Here is a 20,311-nt window from a genome sequence, read left to right as displayed (position 1 = left end):
TAATATGCCCTAGCAGATTCTCTGGAAGAAGAAGAGAGTGGGGAATAATAACAAGAGGAAATGTTTGCTTTCTTAGATGATAGTTCCATGGGTCAGGATACTCCTGGAGCAGCCCTGGAGTTTTCTGGCCCTAAAGTTGCCCTGACATGCCTCCATTACCTGGCCACTCCAGAGCAATGGTGGGTGGCTGTCTACAGAGAGTGCTGTTGTGTCACCTGCCACTGTCAGGGGTGGCTGCCTCTGAGGTAAAAAATGAGGTGCCCAGCGTTGATCACATGGCTGGGCACCTTGTTCTGAGCTCAGAGAAAGTGATATGTGCCAGCGGTGGTAGTATCAAGTGGCATAGCGGGACACGTTGTTAAACAACCACTCACTATCCAATGGCATCATTAGGTTGGTGTCACCCAGTGCGGTAACTCATGTTGTCACCCCACCATTGACTTCCTCCCATTTCACATCACACAGAATCCTTAGCAATTATTTTTTGCACTAATTTTACTTGTAAAACATAATTCCCACGTACCACTGAATGTCATTCTAACAGTTGTGACATAAACAACTAGCAAAATTAAAATTATACTTTCAAATTACAATATCATATGCACAGCCTAAATGTATTTACATATACAGAGTGGAGATTTAAATAAAATTTAAAAAGAATATTTTTTAAAAAATCAAAATATATATTTTTTTAAAAATGTAAATTTTGAAATTTTAATTTTAAAAAACCCTGGGACCTCTTCTTTCTCCTCCCACTGAGTTTCACCCCACTCCCACCATCTCTTAAAGCATTTAAAGGGAAGCAGGTTAATGCTACAGCCTGTTTCTTCCAAAAAGTAGGTGTTTGAGGAGGAGGGGTGTGACCCCCCCTTAAGAAGTCACCTGGTGAGATCCGCATCCCCTGAACCCCCCTAGTGACATCACTGCCATCATCATTGTGAAGGGCTCTGGATTTTTTTGGAATTTTTTTCAAATTTGGTTTAAGGCTGTTATGCCTGGGGTTCAGTGCCAAACTGGCTGTTCATCATCCAGACACTTCACAGCAGAATTGGGGTTTGGATTCGGTATCGTCTAGATTGTTCACTGTGAGGAAGGGATGGAGAGGACATGTTATTGGACCCAGACACAGCTTTCGTTGCAAATGTAGCTTGAACAAGAGTATAGCACATATTTAGTGAAGGCTGGATTTTCTCAAAAATTCATATTTCACCGAAGGCTAAACAAATGGCTCAGTGCCTTGTGGAAATAAAGGTCGGATATTTTAAAAGCAATTTCATGTACAGTGAAGTTTCCAGTATGCCACAAAGTCAAACCATACCTCCACCTTTGGAGGTGTAGCATGTGATATAAGGGAACTCCCTCCCTTTGCCAGCTATGAATGCTATAGGCAAGTAAAGCTGGATTAAAACTGTGCTTGTCACTGAGACATATACTGCAGTATTTTAACTGATAAACTGAGTATTGATAGATTGGATGTTGGCTCTTTCTTGATCATTTTTAATTTTAGGGATATTTTGTGATAATTTACTGTGACCATCTTGGATTATTTTATTTTGTAATAATAATAATTTAAAAAGTGTCCAAAAGTGGAGGACATTGTTTTAAAGCTCAGATTTATGGCTTATGCAAAATATATCAGGTTTTATTTATTTTTTTAAAAAATATGTTTTTTAATTCACATTTTTAGTCACATTTCAATGAGAAAATGGATTCCATTCAGTCTAGGTATAATGGAGCTCTACAGATATATAGAGTTAACTATTATTATTTATTATTTTATTTTCTTATATCCCACCTTTCTCCCAACATGGGACTCAAGGCGGTGAACAACATGTCTAAAACAATACAATTAAAATAGTATAAGAATATTAAAATATATAAATATAGAATTTAAAAAATGATTAAACAATTTAATGAGTTAAAACAGTTATAAATTGAAATATAGCATGTTAGAATAAAAATCATTCAAATTAATAACATACACAATATTAAAAATCCAACCCTTCTCAGTTTGCAAAGACCTGCCAGCACAATCATGTCTTTACTAGCCACCGGGAGGACAGCAGGGATGGAGCCATCCTGGCCTCTCTAGAGAGGGAGTCCCAAAGCTTGGGAGCAGCCACTGAGAAGGCCCTCTCTCTTGTTCCCACCAAACATGCTTGAGAGGATGGTGGGACAGAGAGAAGGGCCTCTCCCAATTACCTCAATGCTCTGGGGGGCTCATACAGGGAGATATGGTCCTTCAAATAGCCTGGACCCAAGCCATATAGGGCTTTCAAGCCATATGTGTCAAAACCAGCACTTTGAATTGTGCCTAGACGGACTGGCAGCAAATGGAGCTGTTGCAACAAGGGAGTTGTATGCTCCCTATAACCAGCTGCAGTTAACAGCCTGGTTGCAGTTCTTTGGACCAGCTGAAGTTTCTGAGCACTTTTCAAAGGCAGCCCCATGTAGAGTGCATTACAGTAGTCTAGACAGGATGTAACCAAGGCATGTACTACCATGGCCAGATCTGACTTCTGCAGGAATGGGTGCAGTTGGCACATGAGTTTCAGCTGTGCACAAGCACTCTAGTAGCTAGTAATGGGGGCATAGTTGCAGTAACTTTTAATAAGTTTATTGGGGTTCTCCCTGTTTACTTATGATGTTTTAATACACAGAACTCAAGAGGTTCAGTACACATGACATGCCTAAATGAAATGTTAGTCCCATGTGATGCTCATTTCTTTTTATAACCCATTTCAGATGCTGGACTTAGTTCAAGATAAACAGAGGGCAGATCTGTTGCTTTTTTTAAACCAACAGTCATTTTAAACTACAGATGGAGGTCTCAGGTCAAGAGATAAGGAAGCAGCTTCTTTTGACCTGATTTGTGTGCTGACTGGAGACTGCTCATATTCACAGACTCTTTGCACTGTTGAAACATGTCTAGGGCTCCAGGCTCTGCTAAAGATTGGAGACTTACTAGGTATAAACTTTGTCTGTCTTCAAATCTGTGTTTTCAAGTATATCAAAAGAAGAATTCTGGCAAGTTTTCTTTTAAAGTCTTGACAGTGTTCCAACCAAAACAGAAAATATGTTTTAGATTATGAAATTTTCCTTGACGAAGAGAAAATTTCTGCTTAGCCATGCCAAAAGAGAACTATGAAAGGACCCCCCCAAAAAGTTCTTAAAATATTATTGAATTTACACACACACACTTCCCCTAAACATGGTTTTAGGGAACTGTAATTCTTAAATGACTCCATTCAGACTAAGCCTATAGACTTCAATGAGATTATACTGGAATATATATTATGTAGACTGAGAATCATGATTATTTTAGTCCAAGGGTGTGAACCATTGATTCACCGTGTATTATTAGGCTGCAACTTCCAAAAGCATTAGCCAGCATATCCAGTGGTGAAGAATGATGGGAGATGCAGTTCAATGGCAACTGGAAGATTAGATGCTCTCTGTACTCTCTCTAGTTTAGTGGTTCTCATACCTGGTCTCCTGATATTGTTGGACATCATTGTCTAGAAACTCCAGCCAGCATGTCCAATGATCAGGGATTCTGGGTGTTGTAATCCAACAACACCTAAGGATATGAGTTTGGGAACCACTGTTCTAGTCTATACTATAGTTGCCCAGTCATAGTGCAGTTCTCTTTAAGTCTGCTCAAAAAGTAAATCTGCCACCTCAGACACTTAAAACATTTGTTTCCATTGCCAGCTTCTTGTATTCTCGGTGTTTAAACAAAACTTTGTACATCTTATGGAATTAATGGAGTTCCTGCAGATGCAGGGTTCCTCACTCACTTCAGATTATGAGACAGCTCCATGTGTATGGAAATATTGGTCATGGGTGCTGCTTTTTCCTTCCGAATGAATGGGAAAATAAGATAGAAAAGCCGTAAGTATGCATTGAAGGCCTTGGATTCACAGGATCACTGGATAACCCAGAATCAGGCAAATAAGAAAGCTGTATTTTATGGCAACAAGGTAATAATCATCATCACTGTCATGTAAGGCTCACAGTGATCCATTTTACTAGGCCTGTGGGCTTGTCCTTGTTACATATTTACTGAATTGAAACTGATTTAATTAGCAGCTGAGCTACTAATGTTTTAAACATTACAACACCTATGGCAAAAACATCTGGCAACAGGTACAGGTAGTACATGAAGATATCCTTATGCAATTCTAATTTTAAGTGCTTTGAAGGATAAATGATTCCTTTGATGAAGGAGGGTTTAATTATTAACTCTGCTAAAACTGAGAAACAGACCTTTCTTTTTAAAAAAGCAAGGGATAGTGAACTGCTGTATAAATGTATTATAGTCATTTGTTCTTTTTATGCATCTTCTTAACACAATCCTTCTCCCCAGCAAACCATCACATATAAATTTTATGATCACTTTTTGTTTTTTACAGATTTCTTAATTTAAAGTCAAGACATGGGTCCTCTGGAACAGAATTATTCTCCTCCGTCCTCGAAAAACCACATTGTAAGTTTTCAAATCTGCAATGTTTTAAGGTACATAATGATTTTTAAAAATGGTTTGATATGTGCCAGGGTCATAGATGTCAGGAAAGCTTTTCACACTTTCCAACACTTACTTTCTGGAACAGCTGAATTTCCCTGGATTCAAAATCTTGATGACCTAATTAAAAACACACTTTGTTCCTGTTTTTGTAAGAGATACTTAGAAAACAAGAACTGGGATTACTTTTCAAAACAGGGGCTCGATACATGATATGCTGAATTTATGGAAGCAGAATGACTTCATTAATCAGGTTTTCCTGTCTTGTTAGGATATGATATCGCCATATCACTAAACTGATGGGATTTTTTTTGGGAGGGGGTGTTAAATAAGAGATTTCCTGCAGAAGAAACTCAGGAATAAACAAGTGTCTGACTGAGCTGCCTATGGCCAATCTTGAAAGGGCTTTAAAACTGTAAAAGCTGTAAATGAGCAAGATTGTGGGAACTGGTGTCGAACAGACAGTGGCAAAATTACAGGCTCTGGGAATTAATAGATTGTAGAGGCCTAAAGGCACCAGATTCACTCTAATTTGGGAAGCTAAGCGGAGTCAGCCCTGGTTAGTACTTGGATGGGAGACTGCCAACAAATGCCAGTTGCTGTGAGTGGCGTCACTAGGGGTGCGGACCGCAACAGGTGACACCCCAAAAGGAGTTGTCACCTGTTGGGGTGGTATATCCTTGGGAGAGCAGGTGGCTGCTTTCCGGGTCCTGTGCGGCAATGGTCACGTGGGACTTGGAAGGCTGGGGGGACTGCTGAGAGGGCTGAGCATGCCCCTACCTCACTGCCATGGTGCCATTGTATGTGCCATTGCATTGAGGTGAGGGGAATGTCCTTTTGGCCCAACCCCAGAGGCCCCAGTCCCAGTGTCTGGAAACAATGCTGTATGAGAAATGACTTAGAGAGATGGGCATATTTAGCCTGGAAAAGAGAAGGTTAAGTGGTGATAAGATAGCCCTGTTTAAATATTTGAAGGGATGTCTAATTGAGGAGGGAGCTAGCTTGTTTTCTGCTGCTTCAGAGACCAGGACCCAGAGCAATGGATGCAAGGTACAGGAAAAGAGATTCCACCTCAACATTAGGAGGAACTTCCTGACAGTAAGGACTGTTTGACAGCGGAACACACTCCCTCAGAGTGTAGTCGAGTCTCCTTCCCTGGAGGTCTTTAAAAAGAGGCTTGATGGCCATCTGTTAGTAATGATTTGATTGAGAGTTCCTGCATGGCAGGGGGGTTGGACTAGATGGTCCAACTCTATGATTCTAAGCCCTGCCTCCCACAATGGGTGACACCCCAGGCAGGGATGCCACTGGTTGCTGTAGGCTATATTTCAAAGGAAGGAACTGGCAAAACTGTCAGGGATGATGGGAGTTGTAGCTCTTCACCTCTGGCTCAAACTCACCACCTTGTTACGCACCGGCGCTGACCAGTTTTGGTCAGTGGTTAAAGCTTTGCTTCAAAAGCAGCAGAGTTACAGAGAATAGGCTGAAGACCCTGACAAACTCTCCAAGCCTTCTCACTCTTGCTTCCACAGAAGTCTTCCCACTTCTTCAGGATCCAGCTAGCTCTTGTATCTTCACCCAAGACACCAGACAACTCAGTAGTCTTATATAAAAGATCTACTTTATTCTACTATATACAGCTCCAAAACTATCCAATACAACTCCTCACTACTATCCACTACTACCCACAAAATACATTAGGAATCATAGCCATTATTATAGTCCTTGGATCATACCACCCACTCTTGTCAGTTTCCACCCAGTGGGCGTGTACATCCACTCTCATTGGTTCTCTTGTTTCTACCCAGAATTAATGATTTCATCATCTCAGCCTTGACCACTTAACAATTCTCAGGTGTGTTCAATTATCCACTTTACATCTTTGTCCTTGGCATTTAGGACTTGTTAATTGCTTTACCTTATACACCTGTGTGGCTCTTAATTTGCTTCTGCTGAGTCACCCTGACTCTCACATACAAGTTTTATTTCATTCACTGTATATGCCATGTTGCTTTTTCCTTAACAAAAACCACCTCTGAGTATTCCTTGGCTAAGAAAACTCTATGAAATTCATGGGGACACCAGAAATTGACAAGCAACTTGAAGACACACACACTCCAAAAAGAAGTGTTTCCAGTCTTTTAGTCTTGACTCAATTCACAATTATCAAGATACACAGAACATTTTATTTTTTAATTGAAATGTACTGATCACTATACAGGACACACTTTTAAACAAATCAACTCTTTCTTTTCTCTTAGGAATCTCTTAGACAGTGGAAGAGATATTACCATGCTGATGTGACCTGCCCTATCTGCCTCCAGCTACCTACCTTCCCTGTAGAAACCAATTGTGGGCATTTATTTTGTGGTAAGTTAACAAAATTATTGGTTCACATAGATTTTGTTTTACTTTAACAAAATTTTTGGTTCACATAGATTTTGTTTTACTTTTGCCTGAATATTAAAATAAAACCTATAAAAGGTGATGGGTTAGATCCAGACTTAGCCTGCCATCCTGTAAATATTTATTTGAAAACACAGACTCCATTGGTATAAACTGGCATAGGACTGGGGCATATGTTATCTGAATTTAGATCACATCAAGTTCAGCTGATTTAACTTGGTGTGGATCCACCTTATTCAATACCACATGAACATGTATCTTACTTTTTTAGAGAGAAATAAATAGAAAATAAATAGAAGACAATAGGAAATTCCCCACAAAATAAAATTAAAACACTGACAGGACAGGGTTATATCAGATCAATATAATTCTACTTACTTCTTTTTAAAATAAGTTGCTGTTAACTTTGGTGGGATACAAACCGCCATATAGTACGTATTCTAGATGTACTAGGGTTAGGAAGGGGCGGTGCTTCCGCACCCCCCTAACCCTAGTACGTATAGAATACGTACAACATGGCGGCGCCCCTTCCACATGGGGGCTGCCATGTTTACGTACTGGACGCATAGCGTCCAGACGTGTCGCGGCACCTATGACGTCGCGAATGCGCCAGCGGCGCCTCGCGACATCATATAGGCACCGCAAAAAGAAGCTCCGAAATGGAGCTTCTTTTTTGCTCCGGGCGGGAGCCACGCGGTTTGGCTGCTGCAGCTCCCGTGCGGAGCAAATGGCGCCCGCGGGAGACCGCCGCAAAGCGGCGGTCTGTATCCCGCCAAAGATACATTTTTGATTATCTGGAGTATTTTTACTCCTGAAAAGTGATCAGGAAGTCAAGGCACAGTGTTCATGTGTGTGTGTGCTTATCAACTTTTGGTGACTCCATGAATTTCGAAGAGTTTTCTTAAGCATGAAATACTCAGAGGTGGTTTGACAATTTGTTCCTCTGAAATATAGAACTTTATCGCATGGGGTTTATACCGTTCCCCAGTGCGTTCTAACGGGGGCACGTGGGGGTGCGCACAGAATGCGATGAGCACGGGATGGGGCCCAGAACGCGACTTTACCGCATGGGGGAACGCCGCCGTCGCAGCACATTCCCATCGCGTTCCAGTTCGGTTCCAGAGGGCGCCATTTCTGGAAACTGTTTCAAAGCGTCCCCAGCACCTGCTCATACAGTGCCAAAATACAGAAACTCTCTTTCACAGACAGAACACTTAGTTTCGATTCAGGATCTGCTTTCTGTGGAGAGGTGAATTCTACTTGCTATAGCTCGCTCTGCATGGTTTTTGATGATCCCACCACCTAGCCCCACACCATAGCTCAAGCCATTAAGCTGAATCCTCCAAATCTCTCCATAGCATTTTCAGGAGACTAGAGGATCTGCCATAGGGAGAAGCAGTCCACCAAACCAGTTGGTGGATCCAACCTCATGTACTTCCTATAAGCATGAAAAACAAAAGATTAGCCAGAGACTCTGTTCTACTTTCAGAAACATGTCCAAAACTTCTATACTGGCTTACATAGTCACTGAGGGGCCTGTATAAGTGAAATCTTGCCATCTACATCTGGTCTTTTTTATGATAGCCCAACAAAGAAAGGCTGCTGCAAGAGACAACAGACAGAGGCCCAGCTCCACTCTCATAAAGATATCAATAACCATTTCTTTTCTATGTTTTTATAAGATGCAGCAATAGCTTTCTTTGACCTATAACTACAGACCCACTGACACATTTAAAGTTTCCCCCATATCCAGGAAGTCTTGTGGACAATAAACAGGAAACAGATACTTCTGAGGCTCAGGATATCAGTACTGTTCTTAACAGTTCTAATGGTGTCTATGATCTGGGCAAAAAGCCAACAGAAACAGCTATAGCAAACAGAACAATAACCACTTGCTGTGAAAACTGTACACTAATGTAATAGCAAGATATTGAACTGGAAAACTAGACAGCTATGTACATTAAAAATTCAAATTGGAAAGTTGGAAAATGAATTGGTAGAAGAATAATACTCTGAATACCCTCAAGGCACCAGATCCCATCTGGTCTTAGAAGCTAAGCAGGATCAGGCTTAATTAATACTTGGATGGGAGACCATCAGTGAATACCAAATGCTGTCGGCTAAAGGACCTGGCAAATTTAGCTATGAGTATTCCTTGTCTAAGTGGTGGAACAGTTAGGCATGAAGGGGCATCTTGAAGCTGTCCTGCCCAAGATGCCTTGGGGCCGTGGCAAGCACATGCCATGGCCCCAATCTGCTGGGAATCTGACTCAAATAGGAACAGAAATGATCTGCTCCTATTTGGGCTGGGTTTAAGGTGCCCCACCTGACTAAATGCCATATTTCCAAGATGTTTTGAAGTCCCCACTGTCTGATTGACTAAGCATCTTCAAGACATCCTGGGGGCATGTAGTGTCTAAACACCATGGCCCCAAGCTACTGGGAAGCCAGCTTTTAGAGCCTGTCTGTGCTAACCCTCAGTCAACTGGTGACTTGAAGGCACACTCGTAAAGAAAAATAATGTAAAAACAGGCAACATGTCAATGCAAAGTACTCTACATTTACTTATATTTGCTTTAAAATATTCTGGAATTTCACCACAGAATTCATTTCTTTAATGAACACTGTCCAAATGGCAAAATCAACTATGATTTTAAAACTCATCCTGGCAGAAAGGGCATTTGTGTCAGATTCATGTTTTGTTCCAGAATTCACAGAGACAAGGTTGCTTGTGAGATCACTTGGAGAAAGTTCTGCTGGGGCAGGCTTGGATTGGTCCAGCTCTGTGGACATCCAGTAGTGAAGGAAATGCCATGGCTGCAATCCAATCACAACCACAGCACTCCCTCCTGTTCATCCTCTCCCCGCCACAGGGGCACAATTAGGTTGCCCAGCAAGCAAGCACCTTTCTATTGGTTAGACTTTTAGAGGTGAGTGACAAGGAAGTGCTGACTGTAGTTCAAGGCCAATATTCCATCTCATGTGAAAGCCTGTGAATTGGTGCCCATCACAGAGACAAGAATAGAATTGTGACACTATTAATAATACCAGTGGCAAAATTTCATATGGGCCATCGATTTTAGATGGGTGCCCACGAACAAATGTCTGGCTGCAGGCTGAACATATGCAAAATGCATCAAGGAAAGCAAGAACAAAAATGCACCATAAAATAATACCTGAATTAGGCCAGGATTTGATAGTTTAACTATGGGAAACTGTGGTCTCCCCGATGGAATCTAGAAGGGATGATTTCTTCCATCTTTCCTGAGTAAACCTACTCAGAAAGATTGGAAGAAAAGAAACCTAGAACAGATTCTCAGTGCCACGGGAGATTGCAGGACGAAGGAAAGCCCAGATTCCATTGGCAGAGGCAGAAGAATTACCCTGTTGGATTTTGGCCTTAGCAGCTCAGTTCAAAACCATTCTAAAGTAGTGAGAGGCCAAGTAAAGCTGTGTCAGAGTGGAACTGATTGCAAAACACCAGAGGATATGATCACTGCCAAGGCTTCTAGTATCAGAGCAGGAAGGAACCTTATTTACCTGCTCCAGAAATCTCAGGACATGTCACAAATCAGCTGAAATGCTATTAGTTTTACAGCTATAACACGGTTATGCCGACTGCTACTTTCCCATTTCCTGTGGTGGGACAATAGCAGCCATCCACCCTACTGTTTCAGTTTACTTATACTGTGGTTCAAGCATTTCAGATGAGTGCTATCAGTAATGCTCTGGGCTATATCCCAAAGGTTATCAAGGAGCTTCTGTTCTAGGCAGGCAGAGGCAGTGCAGTGTTCTGCCAGAAAAATACTTTAGGGAAACAAAAATGCAAGGCATTTGGGTTTTTTGGGGAAACTAAAGTGGAGAAAAACTGCCACTTTCTGTCCTGCTTTACTACTGTGCTGAGCACTTGAATGTGGTTTTAGGAGTTGACAAAGGGAAGTCATATCCTTGAGATGTAGTTAGGACCACCGGAGTGTGACAGATCAAGGTTAAGAGGACCTCTTTATTCCCTGCAAAGTGTGAAGTATGTCTTAAAGCCACAGTCCTCAACTATGTGCTTTCATCATAGCTAGAGGCAGCTATATTTAATGCAGGATAATAAGACAAGCTTTTTTTTAAAAAAAATGCTGCAGATAAAATGCTTCAGTACCATTCAATGAAAGGTCTATAGGAAAGGGGAAATAGTAAATTATTCCCCATATCAAGAAAGATAAGGACTTCAAATCAGAGTAATAAAACATTGTTCTGTACATACTTAGTTAATGGTGAACTGATTTTGGTCTGATTCTTTTTTGTACCATTTGATTCTCATAAAGGTGGCTTAATGAAAATGTAATTGGAACTTTCAGTGCAGAGAAAAGCTAAATTGCTTGTGAGAAAGATCAAATCCTCATCACAAAAGTTCTATTTGTGAAAAACTTTGCAACAAGTAAAGTATTTAATTACATGAATAGACAGTGATCTGGATAGGCTCATGGTAGGTAAATCATTAGGGCCTGCCACCACATTGCAGAAATAATCCAAGTTTGCACCACTTTAACTGCCATGACTCATTACTATGGAATTCTGGGGATTGTAGTTTGTTGTTACACCAGAGTTCTCTGACAGAGGCTAAATGTCTCACAAAACTACAATTCCCCAAATTCTACAGCACTGACCCATGGCAGTTAAAGTGGGGTTATTTCTGCAGTGTGGATACAGCCAGAGATAATACTGTTTATAATCTTAAAAAAGAGAGAAAAGTTAATGAATCAGAGAGCCCTTTACAAGAAATGCTGAGTGTAAATGCTGGTAAGTATGACTTTTTGAAAGATTATTAGTTACGTTCTGTTTGGATTACTGGAAGGTGCTCTATGTGGGACGGTCTTCAAAAAGTATTCAGAAACTTCACCTGGTCCAAACCTGAAAGTAGAATTATACAATCAGAGTTGGAAGAGACCACAAGGACCATCCAGTTCAACCCCCTGCCATGCAGGAAATCTCAATCAAAGCATCCCCGACAGATGGCCATCAAGCCTCTGCTTAAAGACCTCTAAGGAAGGAGACTCCACCACTCTCTGAGAGAGTTTGTTCCACTGTCAGACAACCCTTACTGTCAGGATGTTCCTCCTAATCTTGAGGTGGAAACTCTTTTGCTGTACCTTGCATCCATTGTTCCATGTTTTAGTCTCTGGAGCAGCAGAAAACAAACTTGCTCCCTCCTCAGTATGGCATCCCTTGAAATATTTAAACAGGGCTATCATATCACCTCTTAACCTTCTCTTCTCCAGGCTAAACATCCCCAGCTCCCTAAGTCATTACTCATAGGGCTTCATGGTTTCCAGACCCTTCACCATTTTAGTCGCCCTCCTTTGGACATGCTCCAGTTTCTCAAAATGTTGACTGGAATCAGTTAACAATGAGTACACACCTTGTTGAAATGGCAGCTTTGCTAGATAATGATCTGTTTCCAGGCACAGTTCCAAATGCTGGTTAGGATCCATTAAGCCTTGTAAGACTTGAGGTATAGGCTATCTGAAGGAATGTAGTCCCCCATATGAACCTGTCCTGACTCTGAGCTTTTCAAAGGAGGTCTTCAGAGGTACTCTTGGTCAGGATTCAAGGGATGGCTTTATCAATTACTTTTTCTTGGCTATAGAACTACCTCCTGAATTGTTATTTAAGTTGTGTTGTTGTAAACCAGTCTTCTAATCCAGGCAAGTGCTTCCTTTTGTCTTGCTTTGGCTTTAACTGATTTGTTTTTTAACTAATTTTAAAGTTGTTTGTGTAAATTCATTCATTTCATGTTTTTAACTGGTATGCTTTATTTGTTAGACATCATGAGTCCTATATGCTGGCAGAATGACAGAGAATAATAATAATAATAATATATCCCACCCTTCTCTCTGTAATATTAGTACTGCTGCCTTATTGCATGAGTAGCGGCTTTCTCCTTACCTTATTTCATCATGTCATAGCACTTCTCTTCCCATGGGTTGTAAAAGCATGTCTTTTGTTGAACAGATTTTACAGCTAGAAAAAAAGACACACTTTTACAATTTTCTCCCGCATTATAATGTCTTCCAGTAAGGCATGGAGACACCTGCTAGTCTCCTTTATAAGCGTGTGTGTGTGTGTGTGTGTGTGTGAGAGAGAGAGAGAGAGAGAGAGAGAGAGAGAAATCTCTATTTTATCTAATTCAATTGCCATGTAGTTGTAAGAACTACATATCTTGGTCATAAAACAAAAAAAGTGTCTGATTATTATCTAGTTAAGCTTTCCCCTGTAAAATAAGATCCTGCATGCAATTGTGGTGTAGTAGTTTCAATGTTGGTTTAGGACACTGAGAGACCAGGGCTCAGTCATGGAAACCCACTGGTTGACTCTGAGCAAGTCAGGTTTTTTCAGTCTCAGAGGAAGGCAATGGAAAACTCCCTCTGAACAAATCTTTCAAAGGAAACCTCACTGCAGATTTGCATTAGGACCACCATAAGCTGGGAATGACTTGAAAGCAACAAGAACAAGAAAACGTACAAAGCTCTTTCTCTTACAAAGAATCCATTCTAATGCTACTGTACTGAGTAACTGCAGTGCCCAATTTGAGGTAGTCCCATTTAAAGTAAAGACTATTTTTGCAAAACCATCAAATGTTTCTAGCAAGGGTGTCAAACAACAAAATACCATGTAGGAACAAACAAAAATCTCAGTTTTCCTCCTCATTCAATTATTTCACAGTATTCACTTCCCCAACAAATGAACCACCTAAAATAAGGTCCAAAACACACTGCAGAAAGAATTGAGTCTGAGACTGCTTTAACTGCTCTGGCTCAGTGCTAGGGAATCCTGGGAATTGTAGTTTATTGTTGCACCAGCGTTCTCTGACAGAGAAGGCGAAATGTTTCACAAAACTATAGTTCCTAGAATTCACTAGTATTGAGCCAGGGCAGTTAAAGCCATCTCAAACTGGATTTTTCTGCAGTGTGTTTTGGACCTAAGATTAGGGTTGCCATCCCGGAGGACCTCAAAACTGGGGAAAATGTAGGACAAGGTTCAAAAATGTAGGACTTTTTTTTTTTTAATTTCCTGGCCAGGAAATTAACAAAAAAAAAGGTCCTACATTTTTAAACCTTCTCCAAGGCTTCATTGGGTCTGGGAGACAGCCTCTCCCAAGCCCCAGCGAGGCCTTGGAGGACTCTAGGGCCCCGCTGGGGCCTGGGAGACTCTGTAGGCAAGAGGTGCACCATGTTAAGAACTGCATTAAGCACACTTAGGCTGCTGCCACACTGCTTTCACGCTCATCACTCCATCCTATGGAATCCTGGGATTTGTAGTTTGTTGTGGTGCCAGGGCTGGGCTTTGAAATCTCAGGCATAAGAGAGGCAAAAGGCTTGGGCTGCATCTACACTGGAGAAATAATCTGGTTTGAGACCACTTTAACTGCCTCGGCTGAATGCTATGGAATTCTGGGAATGGTGGTCCCTTTGCAAACTGACTCACACTCACACAGCTAGGACTTTGGATAATGATGATGATGATAAACGTGGAAGCCAAAAACACACACACACCGGCCCAGAGAGGCCTACCTTTGGTCCTCTCCTTTCCCTTTTGCTGCTGCTGCTGCTGCTGCTGCCACTTTTGTTGCGGCTGGGGCTGCCCTCCGCTCCAGTCCTTTGCCGGCCCAGGAAGTAAACAGAGGAGAGCTCCTCCTCTTTAACCTGGGCGGCCAATGGGGGCAGAGAGCTGGAACAGCCCCACCCCTGCCAGCAGTCATAGACTACTGAAGCAGGGGGCGGGCTGTTCTGCTATTGGCCAGCCAGGCCCAGCCTGCCAGCCAATAGTAGGTGGCCCTCCAGCGCGCCCGGGAAGATTAAATGTGAGTGTGGGCGCGCGGAGGCGCAGGGCTCAGCACAGGCAGCAGGTCCGGCTTGCAGAGGCGAACCGCGGTGGCTGCGGCGGCCAGAGGAGCAGCCACAGCAGGCCACACAGTGACGGCTGCAATGATGGTGGCGGCGGTGGCGGCCACAAGAGCGGCCAAAGGCGCCGCCATAGCGGCACAATAACAAAGCCCGGGGGCGGGGGCAAACCCGGGGGCGGGGGGCAAACCGTACCGTGACCGTGCAGACGGTCCAAAAGCGGGAAATTCCCGCCCCCCGCCGGGTTATAGCAACCCTACCTAAGATGAACTATCAAAACATGCGGTGTGTTGGATAGATCTTCTTTGCTCCAGACATATTATTTGGAAGTTACATATGATATGGTACAGTATTTGGAATCAAAAGCCACACTTAAAATAATCTTGTCTGACTGCTGGCTTTTAAGGGTGATTGATTATGATGTGTAGGAAAAAGGCATGATGACTAATGTGTATTATTGTCAGGAACTTCTATGTTTCTTCATAGATGTTTCAAATTTCATCTGTATCTCAAACCATATGTCCAGGAAATGGAGCAGAAAACTGATCCTGTTCCAATATTATTTTCTCTAATTTTTAATAGCCAACAGAATGTTTCTTGGGGGCCTTGCAAAATGCTGCAAGAAGATGAATGTAAAGTAGATTTGATGTAATTTTGAAAATGTGCATATACACATAACCCAGGCTCAATCTTTCCTTCTTTCTCTCCATCCATCACTCTGTTTTGCTATTTTAAATTATTAATCAGTGCACATCAATGAACTGATACAGAAGAATAATCTGCAAAGCGTGATTTAAAATCTCAGAAAATTAGTCTAGTTCTGTTTTGAAATATGGATGTGGGTAGACCCCTTGTGGTGTAATTTCCTTCCATAAAGTATCCTGGTTTTCATGGTGTCTCCAGAAACACATATTTCTGGCTTTTTGTTGTTTTTGGTAGATTGGAGATGCCATGGTACACTTGGTGTATTTATTTATTTTCAGTTTGTTTACCCTAATCAATTTTCACTTATCAAATGGTTGTGAGAAAACACGTAAATTGTCAATTATATCTGATCCGTCTCCTCTGAACAAATTTTGCTAAGAAAATACCATAGGGTTGCCATAAGTCAGAAAATGATGTGAAGGAAGCACAACAATTGGTCATGCCAGTGAGGCCATTAATTTTTTTTATTGGTGTTACTCTGACTAAATATGAAACACTACTCAGATGGTGTTGCTTTCATACCTTTCCCTAACAACATTCCCACATTTTGGTAGGGCGTTTCCTTCTGCAAAATAGTTTGGGTGTCAAATCGGATCATACTGTAGAGGGACAAAAAGTTGGCCGGGATCTCTTCCAGCTATGCTGTTTTTTCATTCTTTTAAAGAGAATTTATCTTTTTTCTAGGTTCCTGTCTGATTGAATACTGGAAACATGGATCTTGGCTAGGTGCAATCAGCTGCCCACTCTGCAGACAGAAAGTAAGAGTTTTCATCTACTCTTTGAAGTGGTTGAAACATATCAGACATGATGCTTCCAGACTTATCCTGGTTTTCCAAACACATCCAGGATAACATAGCCATTTTTCAAATCAGAAAACTAAAATATTAAACAGTGTGCCTGCAGAAGGCTTTTTATTATGGTTGATTGGATACAACTTAATATGGTTGGTTAGCTCCCTCTGCTCATGCAGGAAAGAACTCTTGGGTCATAGGTTTGATTAGAGTTTCCTTCTCTTAGATGCTTTACCTTACAGGGTTAGAAGAGCACCATCTGCCCAGGTTAGGGATTAGAGTTTTCCTTCTCCTAGGATGGTTGCCATAAGGCTAGAGAGCCTTTGGCGCTCTTGGTCAGACCCTTTGGTTGATCTGTCTGGCATGGGAGGCCCTGCCGGTGGCTATTATACCACCGCCAGCATAGCTCACATCATTAGGGTGCGCAAGCCTCTCCCTCACGACAAGGGGGCGTCAACGGAGAGGAGAACTCCTTATACTCATCTGACTTTGGCTATCCACTGCATTGGAAAATGCTCTTAGATCTCAGCATGAGGAAAGAAGCCTGCTGCTACAGTGGAAGTTTAACCATTGCAGGGCTAAGAATGTTATCCAGGAAGCAAAGAGATAACTACAGAGGGCCTAATAAAGCTATAAAACAGCACTGATTTATTATCTTTTTAATAGGTTGATTACTGTTTTAATCATGGGTGTCTGGGGTTTTTTAATTTTTAATTTTTAATTGTTTGATGTTTTATTTATACTGTTGGAATATAATGCTTCTCCTTGCTTTTCAAAGGTTATACTTCTGTACAATATCTCTTGTGAAAATCATCCTGAGAAGCACAGCAAACAAACTGTGTATGACATCAGAGATTACAACAAACGCTTCTCAGGACAACCTCGGCCTGTAAGTGGCAATGTTTTTTAGATTCTAGAAATTTAGATCCATGTTTGAACATGCTCTTAATCACTACCACTCCACATGAAATAAGTCAATTACCTAAAGTGGCACCAAGTATTCCCACAGGCAAAAGTTTCATAATGCTACGCATGAATTTTTAATGGAGCAATAATTTCTCAGAAAAGGGTACACATAATGGGAATCAAGGGAATAATGAACAAATAACTGGAGATTAGACAAAGGAGAAAGAAAAAAAATCTACCTGGTTGCTTATTCTGTTTTCTGTTTTACAGTGCATGGCCTTAGCAATAAAACAGCTTGATTTGTAGATTCTTCTTGAGAAATTTATTCCATTTAACTAATCCAAAATGGTAATGTAATCTACCCAATTTTTGTCTCCAGTTTACAGATTATCTTTATGACATGCCACTTCTTCTCAATTTTGCCCTAAGAGGAATCTTCACACTGGGTGGACTTGTGGGGATCTTCTTCCTCAGAGTTGTCGTCTGCTCTTTTGGAACCATCATGTGCTTAACTTCTCCATTTGACATGATGCCAGAACCGCTTTGTGGAATCCTGGGAGCAGTGGATGATCTAGTTGTTATATTTCTACTTTTAATTTGCATGATAAACATTTCCTCACAAATGGAATCAGAAGGGGCAAACATTACAAACTCTACTACACAGAACATTCTATTGGAAGCATAATAGACTGGGTAACTATTCATAAGGAGAAAACTCACCACAATGACCCCTCCTAAGATCTGGAAGAAACAGACTTAGCTTTGAAGAATGGTTGATGCACTAATGTTGAGTTTACAAGACAGAAACATATGACATGTTAGGTGGAAGATATGAATTTAACTGAAGTAATGGACTAACACCCAATGCAAGTTTTAAGAGATGCACTGCTAGTGCTCTAATAAGGCTTTTTCACATTTGTAGTATTTGGAGTGACTTCTGGGAGGCCAAACAGGAAAAAGCTTCCCTTATTGTTTCACAACTCAAGAGCACAAATGTGGTTAGAAAAAAAAAAGTCAGGTATATATATTTAAACAAATTATTACTATAGCACCATCAAAATGACTTCCATGTTTCTGACAAACACAGGAAAAATGTGACTGGGGCATTCAGCAGCTTATTTTATTTACATGACCCTTTGTATGATACATATTATTACAGATACATGTATACAGGCATTGGGATTTGTATGTATTAGTTTTATCAATAGTTTTATCAAGTATATCCAATGTTGGTTGAATGGACTTTCATTGTGCAATGCCATTTTCTTCTCCATACTTCCCCTCCGGGTCCCCCTAACCTCCTGCAGAAATTTTAGGGGAAATGGGGTGTGTGAAAGAAAGAGAATATCTGTTCCATTGTTGCATGCCATTCCATTGCCAGATGGCTGTCCTACTGCCTCATATCAACCATAGGTTATAAATGAAAACCAATACCCAAGAAGAGGGGAGAAATGATTATATGAATCAGATAAAGAACATGATTATCTGGCTCTTTTGCACCTGAACACCCAAACATCTTTTAAAATACCTTCTGTATGCTGAGTTGTGTCTTTTGGTTTGTTTCTTGGTTTCCAAGGAGACTTTATATATTGTATGCAGTTCCATATACATCCTTGAAAAACACAGCTATATCTTTGAATTCTACCTCCTTGAAAATAACTTTATCAACAGAACTATGGGCAGCCTGTGATCTGATAGAAGCACTATGTCTTAAATCAAAGCAAACTGCTATATACATATGAAGAAAATTAAAATTACTAGTAATGGAAGAAAACTCTCAGTACACTGTAAATGTAAACTCTTACCTCTTTGTATTATGAAATGACTGTTATAGAATTTTTTTATGTAGTGTCTGTACATAAGAAAGTGTGCATATAAATATTTATTGTTCACAGTGTTCTGGATCTTTCAATGTTTCTTCTTTCAACATGCACATAAAGATAATTTATTTTATTTTTTATTTTTTTGTTAATCTTTATTGAAATTTTCCAATTAAAATAACTTTGTTTACAGAAATCATGTTTGTACCATCTGTCAAATATATGTGCATAATATCCAACATATACCAAAAATAAGACATTGGGGTGTGAAATTACACCACAACTGTCGATCTTCCTGGACCCTTCTTCATTCGGACCTCCTTCCATTCCGGTTGCTAAAGAACTTCTTTCTTTCTTGCATCTCCACCGGCCTAGCTCCTTTACTTGAAAATGCAGCCATTAAATTCCAAAATCCATTAAAACTTACATACAGGCATCCTTAAACATCTTTAAACAATCAGGTCCCCTATATAATCTACAACTTAATTACCCTGCCTCGGCAAATGGTTTCCTGCATCAGTCATCCTGCATGCTACAACATCAATTGCAATTCACTTGGTTAGTCTGGTAATATCTCGGTTGACATTTATCAATTACAATTATAACTTCATTTCACTCTGCTTCGTTGTTGATTCCTCAAGTCTAGATAACAGTATTATATCAATTGCCATAAGATTGTCCTCGAAACGTAATATTGAACAAAAGTTAATAGAAGACCCGTATCATGGATCCTCCGTCTCAGTTTTCCCTTTGACTCTTCTAACCTGGGTTAATGAAATTAACAGGGTGAAGAAAAAAAACATAATAATTCCAATTCCTTCCTTAGCTTCATTAATTACAAGAGTAGTTCTATATCCAAATTCCATTGTCTCTTCCAAAATTCTAAAACTTTCTCCCAGTCCTCCTTTGATCTTTTCTTACTAATATTCTTAACCTTACAAGAGAGTGTATCAAGTATCCTATAATCGTTCACTTTTAACATCCAGCTTTCCCACTTGGGGATGTCCGGTGATTTCCACAATTTCGCTATCTCTACCCTTGCCGCTGTAACCATATAAAGCACTACCCTCCAATATTTTTTTTCATCTTCCGATTTAAGGGCTGTGGTCATGTTTAGTAAATAAAGTTTAGGATCTAAAGAGAAACTAATTCCTAATATATCTTCTATTGATTTGTGAACCGCTCTCCAAAATTTCTGGATCTCTTTACATTTCCACCATATGTGGATCAAATTCCCCTTTTCAAAATTACATCTCCAGCATTTCC

The 20,311-nt window shown here is 40.6% G+C and overlaps 1 protein-coding gene across 1 annotated transcript; it reads left to right on the top strand.

Moving 5' to 3' along the window:
• Positions 1-4,419: 4,419 nt before the first annotated feature.
• LOC149316356 (E3 ubiquitin-protein ligase RNF170-like) lies at positions 4,420-19,075 on the top strand. The gene is made up of 5 exons (XM_089515272.1): positions 4,420-4,489; positions 6,787-6,895; positions 16,213-16,286; positions 17,098-17,208; positions 17,605-19,075. Exons 1-5 carry the CDS (start codon positions 4,439-4,441, stop codon positions 17,908-17,910), a joined length of 651 nt encoding a protein of 216 aa, XP_089371398.1. The 5' UTR covers positions 4,420-4,438; the 3' UTR covers positions 17,911-19,075.
• The last annotated feature ends 1,236 nt before the right edge of the window (positions 19,076-20,311 follow it).

This window comes from Sceloporus occidentalis, unplaced genomic scaffold, assembly GCF_023333645.1.
Source record: "Sceloporus occidentalis isolate IW3139 unplaced genomic scaffold, rSceOcc1.0.p SCAF_3, whole genome shotgun sequence".
Classification (NCBI taxonomy): domain Eukaryota; kingdom Metazoa; phylum Chordata; class Lepidosauria; order Squamata; family Phrynosomatidae; genus Sceloporus; species Sceloporus occidentalis.
The sequence above is the reverse complement of the archived record's forward strand: the minus strand, read 5'-3'. Positions and strand labels throughout refer to the sequence as shown.